Source organism: Misgurnus anguillicaudatus, chromosome 8 (genome assembly GCF_027580225.2).
Source record: "Misgurnus anguillicaudatus chromosome 8, ASM2758022v2, whole genome shotgun sequence".
Taxonomy (NCBI): domain Eukaryota; kingdom Metazoa; phylum Chordata; class Actinopteri; order Cypriniformes; family Cobitidae; genus Misgurnus; species Misgurnus anguillicaudatus.
The window spans coordinates 15,012,023-15,029,085 of NC_073344.2; the positions used below are offsets into that span (position 1 = coordinate 15,012,023).

The 17,063-nt window shown below is 38.4% G+C and overlaps 1 protein-coding gene across 2 annotated transcripts in view; it reads left to right on the plus strand.

Moving 5' to 3' along the window:
* The window catches only part of srgap3 (SLIT-ROBO Rho GTPase activating protein 3), a 197,775-nt gene that overhangs the window by 24,202 nt on the left and 156,510 nt on the right, over window positions 1–17,063 (plus strand). For both annotated transcript variants that reach the window (XM_055212339.2, XM_055212340.2), the window contains exons 2-3: window positions 3,858–4,035; window positions 14,000–14,162. In XM_055212339.2, the coding sequence (XP_055068314.1) occupies window positions 3,858–4,035; window positions 14,000–14,162 (341 nt within the window). The remainder of the gene's footprint in view (window positions 1–3,857; window positions 4,036–13,999; window positions 14,163–17,063) is intronic.

Below are 17,063 nucleotides of genomic sequence, written 5' to 3' on the forward strand. Positions count from 1 at the left end.
GGTCTTTGCAAGAGGCTCATTTACAACGTGACCTATTTTTCCAGCTTCGGCTGTCAGCTCATGCACTGCTGCAGGTTTTTCAACCCACTCCTTTTACGAGAGTATTTTTTAAAAGTCCTGCCTGCCATTCATGCGAAGCAGTGTCAGATGTTGCCGGGGCGTTCCTCTAGGCTCTCTTGTTTTGTCACCGAATACATTCTGAAAAAGGCTTTAGAAATCAAAAAGCAGTGCAAAGAATGAAAAACAGTCTGGGGAAAAAAAGAAGTTTTGGGGCAGTCTGGGAGAGTTTCAGAGAATGGTATCTACAGGGCCAGGGATTGGTTGGCATTATTCTTCGATACGTAAGATAGCTCTGAATAGAGCACACATGGGTTTAACCACATGTAGTGCTGGCAGGCACTTAGCTTTAAAAGGAACGGCCAGGTTTGGTGGTTAACCAGAGATTGTAATACTGCACTGTGCCTAGTCATCCCGGCACAATATCAGAAGAAAATACAACGCCCTTTCCTTTCAACATTGGGGTCATTCTATGCAGTTGAAAAAATGGGTAATTGTCCCCTCTGGGTTAGAAATGTTGTTATATGTATTGAGATTTTTGGTATTCAATCTGAATTTTAGTCCCAAGAAGCTTTACCCAATGTTAGGCTTCAAAGCTGGGGGAGACATGTGTTTTCCTAAACCCTTTGGGAAGTGCCCATTGAATGTCTGTTTGGTGCATAGTGTTTTTGTAGCTCAATTGTAGTTTTCTCTGTAGCTCAATTATTGTGTTTCTGCAGGTTAGCTGTAGTGTTCCTGTAGTTCAGCTGTAGTGTTCCTGTAGCTCAACTGTAGTGTTCCTGTAGCTTAACTGTAGTGTTCTTGTATTTCAGTTGTAGTGTTTCTGTATGTAGCTTAACTATAGTGTTTCTGTAGCTCAGTTGTAGTGTTCCTGTATTTCAGTTGTGGTGTTCCTGTATGTAGCTCAGTTGTAGTCTTCCTGTAGCTCAGCTGTAGTGTTGCTGTAGCTCAGCTGTAGTGTTGCTATAGCTCAACTATAGTGTTCTTGTATTTCAGTTGTAGTGTTCCTGTATGTAGCTTAACTGTAGTGTTTCTGTAGCTCAGTTATTGTGTTCTTGTATCTCAGTTGTAGTGTTCCTGTATTTCAGTTGTAGTGTTCCTGTATTTTAGTTGTAGTGTTCCTGTATTTCAGTTGTGGTGTTCCTGTATGTAGCTCAGTTGTAATCTTCCTGTAGCTCAGCTGTAGTGTTGCTATCGCTCAACTATAGTGTTCTTGTATTTCAGTTGTAGTGTTCCTGTATGTAGCTTAACTGTAGTGTTTCTGTAGCTCAGTTGTAGTGTTCCTGTAGCTCAGTTGTAGTGATTCTGTAGCTCAACTGTAGTGTTTCTGTAACTCAACTTTAGTGTTTCTGAAGCTCAGTTGTAGTGTTCCTGTATGTAGCTTAACTGTAGTGTTTCTGTAGCTCAGTTGTAGTGATTCTGTAGCTCAACTGTAGTGTTTCTGTAAATCAACTTTAGTGTTTCTGTAGCTCAGTTGTAGTGTTTCTGTAGCTCAGTGGTTGTGTTCCTGTATTTCATTTGTAGTGTTCCTGTATTTCAGTTGTAGTGTTCCTGTATGTAGCTTAACTGTGGTTTTTCTGTATCTCAGTTATTGTGTTCCTGTAGCTCAACTGTAGTGTTCCTGTAGCTCAGCTGTGGTGTTCCTGTAGCTCAGTTGTAGTGTTCCTGTAGCTCAGTTGTTGTGTTTCTGTAGCTCAGCTGTGGTGTTCCTGTAGCTCAGTTGTAGTGTTCATGTAGCTCAGTTATTGTGTTCCTGTAGCTCAACTGTAGTGTTCCTGTAGCTCAGCTGTGGTGTTCCTGTAGCTCAGTTGTAGTGTTCCTGTAGCTCAGCTGTGGTGTTCCTGTAGCTTAGTTGTTGTGTTCCTGTAGCTCAACTTTAGTGTTCCTGTAGCTCAACTTTAGTGTTCCTGTAGCTCAGCTGTAGTGTTCCTGTAGCTTAGCTGTATTTTTTCTGTAGCTCAGTTATTGTGTTCCTGTAGCTCAGTTGTTGTGTTTCTGTATTTCAGTTGTAGTGTTCCTGTATTTCAGTTGTAGTGTTCCTGTATTTTAGTTGTAGTGTTCCTGTATTGTAGTTGAAGTGTTTCTGTATGTAGCTTAACTGTAGTGTTTCTGTAGCTCAGTTGTTGTGTTTCTGTATTTCAGTTGTAGTGTTCCTGTATTTCAGTTGTAGTGTTCCTGTATTTTAGTTGTAGTGTTCCTGTATTGTAGTTGAAGTGTTTCTGTATGTAGCTTAACTGTAGTGTTTCCGTAGCTCAGTTATTGTGTTCCTGTAGCTCAGTTGTTCTGTTCCTGTAGCTCAGTTTTAGTGTTCCTGTATCTCAGCCGTAGTCTTCCTGTAGCTTAGCTGTAGTCTTCATGTAGCTCAACTGTAGTTTTCATGTAGCTCAACTGTAGTCTTCCTGTAGCTTAACTGTAGTGTTTCTGTAGTTTAATTGTAGTGTTCCTGTAGCTCAACTGTAGTGTTCCTGTAGCTCCACTGTAGTGTTTCTGTAGCTCCACCGTAGTGTTCCTGTAGCTCCACTTTAGTGTTCCTGTACCTCAACTGTAGTGTTCCTGTAGCTCAACTGTAGTGTTCCTGTAGCTCAACTGTAGTGTTCCTGTAGCTCAACTGTAGTGTTCCTGTACCTCAACTGTAGTGTTCCTGTACCTCAACTGTAGTGTTCCTGTACCTCAACTGTAGTGTTCCTGTACCTCAACTGTAGTGTTCCTGTAGCTCAGTAGCTAAAGGATTGCATTAGCAATGCTAAAGGTTGTGGGTTTGATTTACAGGGAACGCACATGCTGATAAAAAGGCATACTGTAAGTCGCTTTTGTTAAAAATGTCTTCCAAATACATAAATGTCATGTAAATGGGTGTTTAGAGGCTGAAGCGCACCCTTATAAATTTGTCCTGCTGTTTGACTTTGGGCTTTTGTTTTCAGTAAAGCCAATTTTTATTTAACTAAACTTGATTTACTTTGACAAGCTACATTTTTGTTGTCAAATTGTTCTGTTAACCTTAGTACAGAGAATGCAAATAATGAAAGGTTCCATCAAAGGAAGGCTTTGAAACAACAGAGTCCCCTTTCAAATAACACATGAAAGAAGCTTTACTTCACCGCTGTGGAAACCGACTGCCCAAGAGACTTGACTTACTGTAAATGTAACTTGCTGTTTTGATGGTATAATTCTCACTTTTCTCTTCTGCTTTGCTCTCTTTTATCACCTGAAGAACATGCACTGTTTGTGACAGAAAACCCTTCATATTATATATGCACTTAATCAATGATTTTTCTGTAAAACGGCATATGTTTCTGTAAATATTTTTTGTTGTTTTTCCCTATATGACAATAATGCTACAAAACCGAAAATGTGACCTTTACATTAATCTAGTCTTCACTGGTCTCTGTCTTAGTGCATCTCTTGTTTTAGCTGACACAGGGAGATTGTTTAAAACATATGGGCAGCATAGGTCAAAGCTGAGACTGTATTGATATTTCCCATTTAAAGGTTGCAGCAAAGCTTTGATGTTGTGGGCAAATGTTTAGTATTTTGCAGAAAATCTGTATTTTCTTGTTTCTCAGTAAGAATATTCAATGATCTGATCTCAATGATAATTGCATTGTATCTGTAAACATACATTTAACAAAATAAAGTTTTTTGCTTTACATTAAGAAAAATAGCTTTTTTAATGGGTTAGTAAATAACAATGTATAAAGCATTCTCAAAAAGTAATTAAATCAAAGTCTGCAAATCAAGAATTTATGTAGTTATGTAAATATTGTGAACTGTGAGACTGATGTGTTTAATTTGTTACCCAGAAATCCGTAATCAACTGGTGGAGCAGTTCAAGTGTCTGGAGCAGCAGTCGGAGGCTCGGATCCAGCTGTTACAGGACCTGCAAGAGTTTTTCCGCCGCAAGGCCGAGATTCAGCTGGAGTATTCACGTAGTCTGGATAAACTAGCCGAGAGGTTTTCGTCAAAGATTCGCGGCCCGAGGTGAGTCATGTTTTTTTTCATCATTTGACTATATACGAAGAGCTCGTATGCAAAAGCCGCTAAACGCCACCTGCATTTGGAAAAATCAAGCAGTATGTCATTTTTTTGTCCATAAAACTCACTAGGGCTTACAGGTTTAGCAGGACTTGAGGGTCAGATGACAGATTTTTCATTTTTGGGTGAACTGTTAAGTATTAACTTCTCTGCTGGTTTTATCCATTGTCTTACTGCTCCTATCAGAGCAGAAATAGCTGCTGGTGAATAGCTTCTCGTGCTGCTTTATATCATCCGTCACACAAGGATTGATCCCCACCCGCTTCTTTTCACCTACTTTTAGGAAGTTGTTAAACACCCTTAGGCTTCAGGATGTTATCTATGCCTTTTAAGTTAAATGGCCATTTGAATGAACTGTTTCCTCTAAGTAAAGGTGCTTTGCTTTGTGCTATTACTCCAAAAAAAAGCCCAATTTATAAGCCCAATCACAACTAAAGCACAAGACAACAATAAATTCAGAAGCAAGCTGTAGTAAAACAAGACTTTATTCTGTCACAACTTGCCGTTACGGATAAACAAATGCTATAACGATGCTAATAACAATGTTAGCTATTAAGTGTTTCTGTAGCTCAGTTGGTAAAGCATTGCATTAGAGGCACAAAAGGTCATGGGTTTCGAATCTACACGCCTACTTCGTAATGCACTGTAAGTCTCTTTGGATAAAAGCGTCTGCCAAATGTATAATTGTAAATGTAATTGTCAGCTTCAGACGTTTAAAGATGGAGTTTGGGCAAGCAAGTGTTAGCTCATACTGTGCACGTTTTATCACTGCTATTGTAATTGTGTCGTAATTATGCTTTAGTAGGATTTGAGGGGTTTAATTCATAGTGGCTGGTATAAGCAGGCTGTCTGCTACTGAAGGCCAGTCTCTCTGCATCATTGACTGCTTTACAGCAAATAACAATGAAGAATGGCATTGCCAATGTGACCCTGGCAATCTGGCAATCTGGTGAATGGCATTGCCAACGTGACCCAATGTGCATCTGGTCTTAAAGGAAAACACCACTGTTTTTCAATATTTTACTAAGTTCTTACCTCAACTTAGACTAATTAATACATACCTATCTTTTTCAATGTGTGCACTTTTAATCTTTGTACAGCGCCTCGTGAATGTGTTAGCATTTAGCCTAGCCCCATTCATTCCTATGGATCCAAACAGGGATGAATTTTGAAGCCACCAAACACTTTCATGTTTTCCCTATTTAAAGACTGTTACATGAGTAGTAACACGAGTAAGTATGGTGGCACAAAATAAAACTTTTGTTTGGAGCCATAGGAATGAATGGGGCTAGGCTAAATGCTAACACATTTACGAGTGCTGTACAAAGATTAAAAGTATTAATTCATTTATAATGAAGTAAAAATATAGTAAAATATTGTAAAATGGTGGTGTTTACCTTTAACATTGTCTGTAGTTGTTTCTGTAGTGGTTTCTGGTTCGTTTCATGTTTTTACTTCTTCTTTTCCTTTATTTTTTTTTGGATAAGCTGAAGTTTTGCTGATGCTAGACTAACCACAGGCTTAGCTGACTCATGCCAAGAAACAAATACATAAATAGACAAACAAATGCATATACACACTAGTGTTGGGCGATATGCCCTATTTTCAGATCGTCCTATCGTCAGCCTGTGAGATCGGCGATACACGATATTATCGGGGGGCGTGGCAGTAGTTTACTCTTTTTTTATTTGTTCATTTTTACTCATTATAACAAGTCACTTGATGGGTGGACAAAAAAAAACAAGACCGTAACAACGTCATGACCGCAACCTTCTTAAAACTGATGCCATTAAAGCGACCGCGTCATTAAAACCCCATCATGATTACTTAATAACTGTAAAAACATGCACACGTGCGCGCACATACAAACTATTCAATGCATTTATTTAGTGCTGTTGCAGAAGACTACACGTGTCAAGCAGTGGTGCTCTCATGAGGTGCCTTTTCAAACGCATCGGTCCAGCGGAACGCGATCATATTTTAAACACAATAATATATTAAACACGAGGGACGTGTTGCTACAACTCATTGAAAAGCATGCATTGTCGGTGTTAATATAAAACTATGATGATAATAATAATAACCATTCGCCAACTATCGTCTTGACTATCGCCATGAAAGCCAGCCATTGGCGATATGTCTGAAGATCGTCGATACACGATACTATCGTCTATCGGCACAACCCTAATACACACACTGTCTGCAAGCTACCACTACACTCAAACTGGCGACCATTGAGTTACAAGCCCTATCTAACCTTTACCCCACAACTGCCCCACGATGTTCTAGACTAACAGGTTTTTATTATGACTAACAGGTTTGGCAAGACTAAATTGTGACCCAAAGGGCACCTAAGAAGTTTGTCTTATAAAAAGTAGATTTTAATTGTAGTTAAGGGGGGTAAAAAATCCCTGCATTAATCACCAATGCTTATGTGCTTCACACAGACCATAACATGTCTAGAGGAGATAAGAGTTTGTCTACAATAGTGTCATTTTTGTGTTTCTGTGTGTGCCATTAAATACCTCTCCCTATCTTCACAAAGCAGACTTGTTGGCCACGCTGAGCTTTACTGCTCAAAACAGTGTGTTTGTGTGTCTTTGTGTCTTGCACACTTTCTGCTTTACTTGCACCTTGTTTCCTGTGGTTATCTAGCCTCATTCGTTGGCCTGCATGTTTGTTACTGCAGTCTCATTTGATGCATGTTGCTGCAGAGACTGTCTGAATACTAATCTGACCTGCTCTGCAGTTCTGCACTGTCTATACATTCAGACAAGCATAGGTTACTTAGGAGCTATACGTGAATGGCGGCCGGGCTTGCCAGGACTGCAAGGAATTTAAACTACTTGGCCATGTTTTGTTGATCTAACATGACAAAAAAGGTCATTATTAATTTAAAAAAAAATTAATGAATATGTTACATTTTTTTAGCCATTTCCACCATTTTTTTCCTTGATAAGAACCTGGGGTTATTTTCATTTAATTTAATCAATATTCATTTACAGTACAGAATTCTAATGTGACTCAGTATGCATTAAATATGATATTATGGTGCTCTCATGAATGGCAGTATTTTCATGAATATGTAAGTTTGTACAGATTGCTTTAAGTTATTCATGAAGTTCATGCTCTGGCTTATGGGGCAAAGCATTGCCAACAATCTGCCAGGATTGTTTTTTTAATCCGCACTATGATCCATCTATTTGCATATTAAATTGTGCTTTCATTGTGCATAAATAAATATTAATAAAATGAAATCCTAATTTTCATTCATGTGGACAAAAAAAAACCTGTGAATAAATAGTGATATTACGAGTAAAGATGTAGATATTTTGGGAAGAGATGCAGCCCTGGTGTAGATATGGCAGCACGCAGGATAGATTTGCTGCAGCCTGTTGGACACAAGCCCGAAACCAAGTTGTCCTGCAGTACGTTCCTGCTGCAATCCGCTGCTCGCACGGCAGCACCTGCCTTCCACCTCCAGCATTCATTCACTTGCCGCCAGGCCTCTCAGACAGCGTGCCAAAGCTCTTGGGAATGTGCATGTTAGGAAAGTGGATCTCTCAGAGCATTAAAGCTCAGTCCAAATAAAAGGTTCAGTGCTGGTGTGACATGCTGTACTCGGCCTGTGGTCTAAGTCTTTGGTTTATGTGGCCAATAAGGTGAGATTTAGGGAATAATTCACCCCAAATGAAAATTCTGTCATTTATTGACCCTTAAACCATATGACTTTTTTGGGAAATATCGAAGAATTGCACTGGTTGCTTTATTCATGTATGCAAAAATGAACAAATGCACGCATGAATGAATACATAAACGGATCCATGCATGAATAAATGAATGCATGCATGCATGAATGAATGAATGAATGCATGCATGTATGAACGACTAAACCTCTTGAGTAAACCTATGTGCATTAAGTGTCTTGTCAAAATAAGTGCCTGCTGCAGACGTGTCTAAAGGGTTTATGATAAAAGAGCTTCTCACGTTTGCCAGATACTCGCATAATCTCATGCGTAATCAGAGTTTACTGTTAAATGAGTGTCTTGCATGTATTTTGTGAACATGTCTCTTTTATCATAAATGGTTTTGACGCGTGTGCAGGCACTTATTTTGACAAAACACGTGATGCACATGGTTCACATGACACATATTTTGAATTGTGCGCCCCTCGGAAGAGCCGTCACTGGAATGCACGCATGTATGACTATAAAGTAATGCACGCATAAATGAATGTATGCTCACATGAATAAACAAATGCACGCATGTATGAACGAATGCTCACATGAATGAATGAATGAATGCTCACATGAATAAACGAATGCACATATGAATGAACAATTGCACCCATTAATGAATGAATGCACACATGAATGAGTGAATGCATGCGTGAATGCATGCGTGAATGAGTGAATGCACGCGTGAATGAACGAATGCTCACATGAATAAACGAATGCACGCATGTATGAACGAATGCTCACATGAATGAACGAATGCACGTATGAATGAACAATTGCACCCGTTAATTAATGAATGCATGCATGAATGAACGAATGCTCACATGAATAAACGAATGCACGCATGTATGAACGAATACTCACATAAATGAACGAATGCTCACATGAATGAACGAATGCTCACATAAATAAATTAATGCACGCATGTATGAGCAAATCCACGCATGTATGAATGAATGCACGCATGTATGAACAAATGCAAGCATATGAACGAATGCACGTATGAATGAACGAATGCACATATGAATGAACGAATGCACATATGAATGAATGAAATCACGTATGAATGAACAATTGCATCCATTAATTAATGAATGCACGCATGAATGAGTGAATGCACGCGTGAATGAGTGAATGCATGCGTGAATGAGTGAATGCACGCGTTTCCTAAAACTTGAGTCTTGAGTGATTCGTTCACAGATTCAATGATCTGGTTAGCAGCTCACTGGAGAAGAAGATTATCAGAGATAATGATTCAATTCTAGTCAAATGTGTTGTATGGCTTCATAACAAATCTTTTTTTGTACTTCACAAAGCATTCCACAAAAGAAAGACAATCTTATGTAATGACAAAATGATCATTTTTGGATCAACTGTTCCTTTTATAAAGTCAGAATCATCACTTTTAATCTTATCTTCGCCTTACCATTCTCCACACCAATGAAACTCTCTCCTTTTTCGCCCGTTCTCTCATGGGGCTACAGCTGGGAGCAATCATACTTTTTCTGTGTTTGTGGGTTGGTCGTCATCGGTTCATTGGAGGGTTGGGTGCTCAAAAATAACGAAAATGGCCATTGCGGCATATTGAGCATGGTTTAAAAGGCATAAATGCGTATGAATTGGGGGCGTCTCTGTCCCCGTCTCTCTTTCCACCACTTTCTTTGATTTGCTGCGTGATTTCTTTCACTGCATTTCCGCCAGGAGATAAGCTTGAGCAAGCCACTACAGACTGGATTAAATGCCCTTTGATAAAGTAATATCGAGTTTGGCACTAAAACAGACAACACTTTCTCGAATTAATGTTGAGAGTCTACGGTGTGTTTTATGGTTTGTGTTACCATACCAAAGCAAAGTGTTAAGGGAATTTTAAACCCCCAGTCAAACACAACCACATTATCCAAAGCACAAACTACATGCACTTCATTTTAGAAAATACATTTTAGAAGTGAAACAGTTGCTTTGCATATATTATTGTACATCAAAGCTACAATGTTTACAGCCATGAAGTAATAATAGGAAGTGTATTTAATATTGCTATTGTGCCAGAGGCTGTCTGGGTACTAAAGTGGTCTGCAAAAAGGATATCACCAAAACCCAAAAGCCTGCCTACTGTCAAAAACAAAGGTGTGATGTGGAAAGCCCAAGGCTCCTGTCATGTTAAAACAGCTGAGTGTATATTTAGAAGTTAAAAGGGCTTTCCATTGGCAGATAAATCTTTTATATTGAGTTATGCAAGAAGGATACAGTTTGTGTGGTCAGAGTTTCTGTGGAGGTGCATAGATCTTGAATGTGCACTTGTGTTCTTTTGCAACTTTACATTTATGCATATGTCAGATGCATTTATTCAAAACGACTTGACACTGCATTTAGTCTATACATTACTTTTATCAATATATGTGTTCACTTTGAAATTATAATGTTTGTGTTTCTAATGCCATTCTCTACCCATTGAGCATCAGCAAGACGATTCTTAAAGGGACACTCCACTTTTTTTGGAAATGTGCTCATTTTCGAGCTTCCTTGGAGTTAAACATTTGATTTTTTACCGTTTTGGAATCCATTCAGCTGATCTCCGGGTCTGGCTGTACCACTTTTAGCTTAGCTTAGCACAATCCATTGAATCTGATTAGACCATTAGCATAGCGCTAGATATGGCTAGGAACTATACTCTCATTCTGGCGTAATAATCAAGGACTTTGCTGCCGTAACATGGCTGCAGCAGGCGCAATAATATTAGCGACTGAAAAAATAGTCCCCCTGGTAACTTTCAATAGCATGTAACTATTAGCTTGGTAACTTTTTCGGGCACTGTGTAAAATCATTGCGCCTCCCTGCAGCCATGTTACGACAGCAAAGTCCTTCTTGATTATTACGCCAGAATGAGAGTATAGTTCCTAGCCATATCTGCCTAGAAAACAGCAACTTTTAATTTTCTGTTAGTCTTAGTACACAATGTAACTACAGAAGAGTCAAGTTTTAAGCGCTATGCTAATGGTCTAATCAGATTCAATGGATTGTGCCAAGCTATGCTAAAAGTGGTACTGACAGACCCGGAGATCGGCTGAATGGATTCCAAAACGGTAAAAATCAAATGTTGACTCTAGGGGAGCTGAAAAATATTTTCAAAAAAAGTGGATTGTCCCTTTAATTAAAAATTTGTTATATGGTCCATGAGAGCCTGTTATAACTAGCACATCTGCCCAAAATCAAAAGTACATGAGCACCAGACCTCTTAATCTTGTTTCAAAGGAATTTAAATTAGATTCAGAGTTGTGTGTGATCGTCTTTTGCCCTTTTCTATGGATTGTAGACCGTGAATATTGAGAAAAGGAATTGGAGTAACATGATTATGAATCATATGATGTCCCATCCCTTTCTCTGGCCATGATTGTAGATTGTATCCTGAATTGGAGCGGCACTTTTGATCTTGTCTCTGAATATTGAAAAAAGTGCATTACAAAGACGAAAGGAAGCAGAAAATGTTGTTCCACTGTTCTAGATAAAATTGGGTTATTTCAATCAGCTGTAGATCTAGCCTCTGGCCTAATACTACACTAACCTGTGTAGCTCACAGGTAAAACATTGCATTAGCAGCGCAAAACATCATGTGTTCGAACCCAGGGAACACACATACTGATAAAACGTATACACTCTCAGAGAAAAGGTACAAAGGTTTTGTCACTGAGGTGGTACGTTTTATAATATGTATCATTTAGGTACAGATATGTACCTACTAATATGTACCTTTTAGGTAGACAAGTGTACTTTTTGAAAAGGTACTGCCCAAGTGACAACTTTTGTACCTTCGTGTACCTTTTAAGAGTGTACCTTGTAATGCACTGAAGTCGCTTTGGATAAAAGAGTCTGCCAAATGCGTTAATGTAAATGCATTGCCGTTATTTTTATTTCTCTTCTTTAGCCTATATTTCTTCCCTTCCCATTAATACAATTCAAATCCTCATCTAATGGACTTTATCTTTATGCTTTTTGTGTGGGCTTGACCTTGTAAAATGGGCTGGTTTTGTGTTGCAAGTCATGTGACATTGTATCAAGTATCCACAGCGATGGTGTTCAGTCACCAACAAACTTGCTTCAAAATTGATCTTGAATTTCTGGGTATTCTGGTACTATATTACAGCAATTGCCAAAAGTGATGTCAGAGGAGGAAAATTTGTACAAGATTTGCTTTTATTGCCCCCCTAAAGATAGATGAAACCATCATAGTTCAGCCAAAAATGAAAATTACCTCATGACTTACCCTCAGGCCAACCAAGATGTACATGACTATCATCTTTCAGACGAACACAATTGTATTTATATTAGAAAATGTCCTGGCTCTTCCAAGCTGTATAATGGTAGTATATGGTGCTTCTGACTTTGAAGCCTAAAAAAGTGCATCCATCCTTCAAAGAAGTAATCCACATGGCTCCAGTGGATAAATAAAGGCATTCTGTGGATAATCAATTTGATTTTGTAATAAAATATCCATAAAACTTAAATGATTACTCCATTTTCTAAAAAAAATCCTGATAATTTACTCACCCCCATTTCTTCCAAAATGTTGATGTCTTTTTTGTTCATTCGAGTTACGTTTTTTAAGAAAAACATTCCAGGATTTTTCTCAATTTAATAGACTTTTTTGGACCCCAACAGTTTACAGTTTAAATGCAATTTAAAATTGCAGTTTCAACGCAGATTCAAAGGGCTCAAAACGATCCCAACCGAGACAAAAGGGTCTTATCTAACAAAATGATTGTCATTTTTGGCAAGAAAAATAATAAATATGTATTTTAAACCACAACTTCTCGACTTGCACCAGCCGTGTGATGAGCCAGCGCGAACTCACGTAATGCGTCATCACGTCAAAAGGTCACGCATGACTTATGCCAAACTACCGCTCAAGTGTTTACAAGTGTGGAGAAAGAGGGCCGTTCTGCCGTTGTTGTATGTGGAATGATACTTATTAATATCCTTGTGTTAGTTTATTGTTTAAAATGGTCCGTTTCACATATGTGACGCGTGACCTTGGACATGCTTATGCAATTACGTGAGGTCGCGCTGGCGCTTCACACGGCTGGTGCAAGACGAGAATTTGTAGTTTAAAAATGCATATTTTTAATTTTTCTTGCCAAAAATGCCTAGTTTAGGATCTTTTAGAGCCCTTTGAAGCTGCGTTGAAACTGCAATTTTAAACTGTAAACTGTTGGGGTCCAATAAAGTCTATTAAATTTAGAAAGATTCTGGAATGTTTTCCTCAAAAAAAAAAACCTAAGTTCTTCTCGACTGAACAAAGAAAAACATAAACATTATGAATGACATGAGGGTGAGTAAATTATCTGGAAAGTAGAGAAATCCATCTTTATTATAATAGCTAGCTTCTGATAATGGTCAGACCTTTTTTGGTATTTAAGCCATCAAAGTGACATCTGAGATATCAGTATAGTTACAAACATTTGGGTAAAAACTTGTTTTTTTCATGGGATAAGGTTAAAATTTTAATTACTCTGTATCTTTAATAAAATATTTAAAGTTGGATATGTTACACTTTGGTATGTCAGTGCCTAAAAAACCCCAGCATTAATAGGATGCCAGTTAGCGCACTCATCTTTGTTTACAGTTTATCCCTATTTAAGGGCAGATCACAGGGCTAATAACGCTCACCACATGGAACGGGGAGATATACGTTCCTCATTAGTAGCGATTAGCATTTCACTAACTCTCACATAAGGACACACTTTGAAGTTCTCCCCTTAAATCTGCAAACTCCCTAAAGTAATTGCTTTTGCTCCTCATGTCATTTATCCAAAACTTCACCCCAGTATCTCTCTCTCCACTTTCAATACTTTTTATTCTGTTATTTATTTATTTTTCCTCTCCCAGAACATTAGCTTGTTGATTTGGTTAAGGAGATAAAAGTTAGAAGGTTGCTACCGAGCAGAAGCTTAAGGCCCTGAAAGCTGATTAGATTTAAGCTAGGCTGATTTCTGCCTCGTAGTCATTATATTTAGCAGATCTTAAGCCATCGTCGTACTGTTAGATGTGTGTGTGAAATTATAAGTATAGTTATCAGTGGTGCCTGCAAGAATAATCATCTCTATGTTCCAAGCGATCAAACAGCAAGTGAACCTTTATTTGTATTTAACTTTTCTGTTTTTCATTGTTTGCTTCTGTAGGAAAGAACAGCACCTTCTTTCGTCGGTAAACTGCTGGTATTTGGTACTGAACCAGACTCGAAGAGAAAGCAGAGATCATGCCACGCTTAATGACATCTACATCAACAACGTCATTGTTCGCCTGGCTCAGATTAGCGATGATGTCATCAGGCTCTTCAAAAAGGTCTGTATCCTCTCACATCTATGTATAGTTTCTATAAAAGCTAATTCACACTGATCCCACAAATGGCAACAAACATATGAACACCAACATTCAAAGTTGAATGTATAATGAATAAGTTTGTTGGCGTTTGTTGTTGTCTGCCATATCAGTGTGCATTCAGAGAGAAACACTGTATTAAAGCAACACTATGTAGTTTCCATGTAAAAATGACTTACAGCTCCCCCATGTGGTTGAAAAGCGCAACAGTGCCTGGTATCAGACACTCTTCTGCAGGCAGGGGGAGGGGCGGGGCTGTGTGCTCTACCCTCCACCGCCACTTTCAGAGTGTGCTTGTAGCAGCTAGGAGGCTGCTCAGGTTGCAGCAACAGTACAATTTGTCCAGTTAAAAGTTGTTCTATCACTGAAACAATTTTAGAGACATTATTTAAAGGTAAAAAAACTACACAGTGTTGCTTTAAGTGCATATACCTGTTAAAGGTAATTTTATTATTTTTTAGGAAATACAGTAGTGTAGAGATGCACTCAAATAGAGTAAAACACACACTGAAAAAGTCACAATTTAGTTAAAGTTGCAGTCTGTAACTTTAGCATCCATAATGCCATCTCTGTTTGAAACATGAAATTCCAGGTCACTTTATATGCGCACTTTACGTAAATGGTCAAGGTGACATTTCGTACAAAATTGTACCTGATATTAAAACCAGACAAATTGCAGTTGAAATGTGCGTAGGATGTTGCAGAAATGACTTTCTTACTTAGTATTTTATCTTGTTTTAATTACAAAAAAATTGTCTAAAACAAGAATTTAAAAAAATCTGCCAATGGGGTAAGACATTTTTACAGTTTTGGAATCCATTCAGCTGATCTTCGGGTCTGGCGGTATCACTTTTATCATAGCTTAGCATAACCCATTGAATCTAATTAGACCATTAGCATCGCGCTCAAAAATAACCAAAGAGTTTCGATATTTTTCCTATTTATATATTTTTCATCTTAACTTACAAATAATTTTTAAAAGCTTAGCATTGCAAGTTTTGTATATGTAATATGTTTTAATGTCCTTGGTTAACCAATTTTTGTTAAAAAAAGATACAAATTGCAACTTTTAGGTTGCACACAAGTGTACTTTTCCTACACAACGCAAACATTTTCTCGAAATGTGGCAGATATTAACACCAAGCCTGTTTTAAAATTGTTCTGTATCTTTATCCCAGCCGGCTGATCTCATACATTCGCTTGTATTTTCTTGGCACGCATTTTTCTTGCACAGCAACCTCTTGCCTTCTTGCCTAGAGTAGCTGCTGCCATACTGCAATCCCAGGCCTTTCATTTTCAACGTCTGCAGACAGGGAGAAAACACTTGGTATGCGACAAAATGAATGGGCATGCCTAAACACACGCTGGTTCACAGCAAGACTACACCCAATTTATGCACATCCCTTTTGGAGTAAAAGTCATACTGCGGTGAGGTGTGCCACTGCTGGCAGTTTTCTCAGTAGTGTGCCTTAAGGGGTCTCGCCTGTATGAGTTGGCACGTTGTCAACACATATCCCAGATTCCTGTGGTCTAATCTAAACACTACTAGCGTGTTTACACCTGGCTGCTTTTCCTGTAGGTGAGGCCTTCTGCTTCCAGCCACCTTTCATAGGGAACCTTTTTGGTGGTGAGCTGACAGCAGATGCACCCGGGGCATCCTAGGAAACCGTTAATTGCTTGCAGTCAATCTAATGAAAGTCGCCAAACAACGTTACTAAAAATGACTGTTCAGCTTTTGTGAGATGACAGGCTTAGTTTCGTCATAAAGATTTATAAGAGGGCTGCACAAGATGTCGTTTCAACATTGACATTGCAATGTGCACATCTGAAGTAGTCACATTGCAAAACATGCGGTGTATATTTTTAACTAGTATATGAGCAATAACAGATTTAATAACATTTCACCTTGTAAAAGAGGGTTCCAGAGGTTTTAATAACACAGTCTGGTTGCTTGACAAATGACAAGGTGTATGTAAAACCATCATGCAACTATTTTCCTCAAGTTGACATCCCAGAGCTAAACAAGAAATACAAGGCAGAAGTTAATTCCTCTTAAATAGGACTTTTAAAGTCATCCAGCAGGTCTCATACCGTAATATTCACATCAGGACACCAAAATATTGCAATGTCAGTCTAGCAACCTCCCAAATAATGCAAGACAGTGGCAAAAAAAGATGAGCAGAGGACACAGCATGGTGCAATTGTCTAAAAAATGGCCTGTGCTAAAATAAGTCATTTATTTAAAGTATTTTGTATGCAGCAGATTGTCTGGTTTCATTGTTTAATTGTGGACCACACCTGTACAGTATGTCCCAGTTTTTGTTGACCTCAATCCTGTGCCCTTCTTGCACTGACCAGACACCCATATTAAAACCAGACAAATTGCAGTTGAAATGTGTGTAGGATGTTGCAGAAATGACTTTCTTACTTAGTATTTCATCTTGTTTTAAGTACAAAAAAATTTATCTAAAACAAGATAAAAAAATTCCAATGGGGTAAGAGATTTTTTCTTAAACTTCACTCCAATTTTTTTTAAATATGCTCATTTTTCAGCTTCCCTAGAGTTAAACATTTGATTTTTTACTTTTTTGGAATCCATTCAGCCGATCTCCGGGTCTGGGTGTATCACTGTTAGCATAGCTTAGCATAATCCATTGAAGCTGATTAGACCATTAGCATCGTGCTCAAAAATAACCAAAGAGTTTCGATATATAAAACTTGACTCTTCTGTAGTTACATCGTGTACTAAGACCGATGGAAAATTATAAGTTGCGATTTTCTAGTCAGAATATGGCTAGGAACTATACTCTCATTCTGGCGTTATAATCAAGGACTTTGCTGCCGTACCATGGGTGCAGGAGGCGC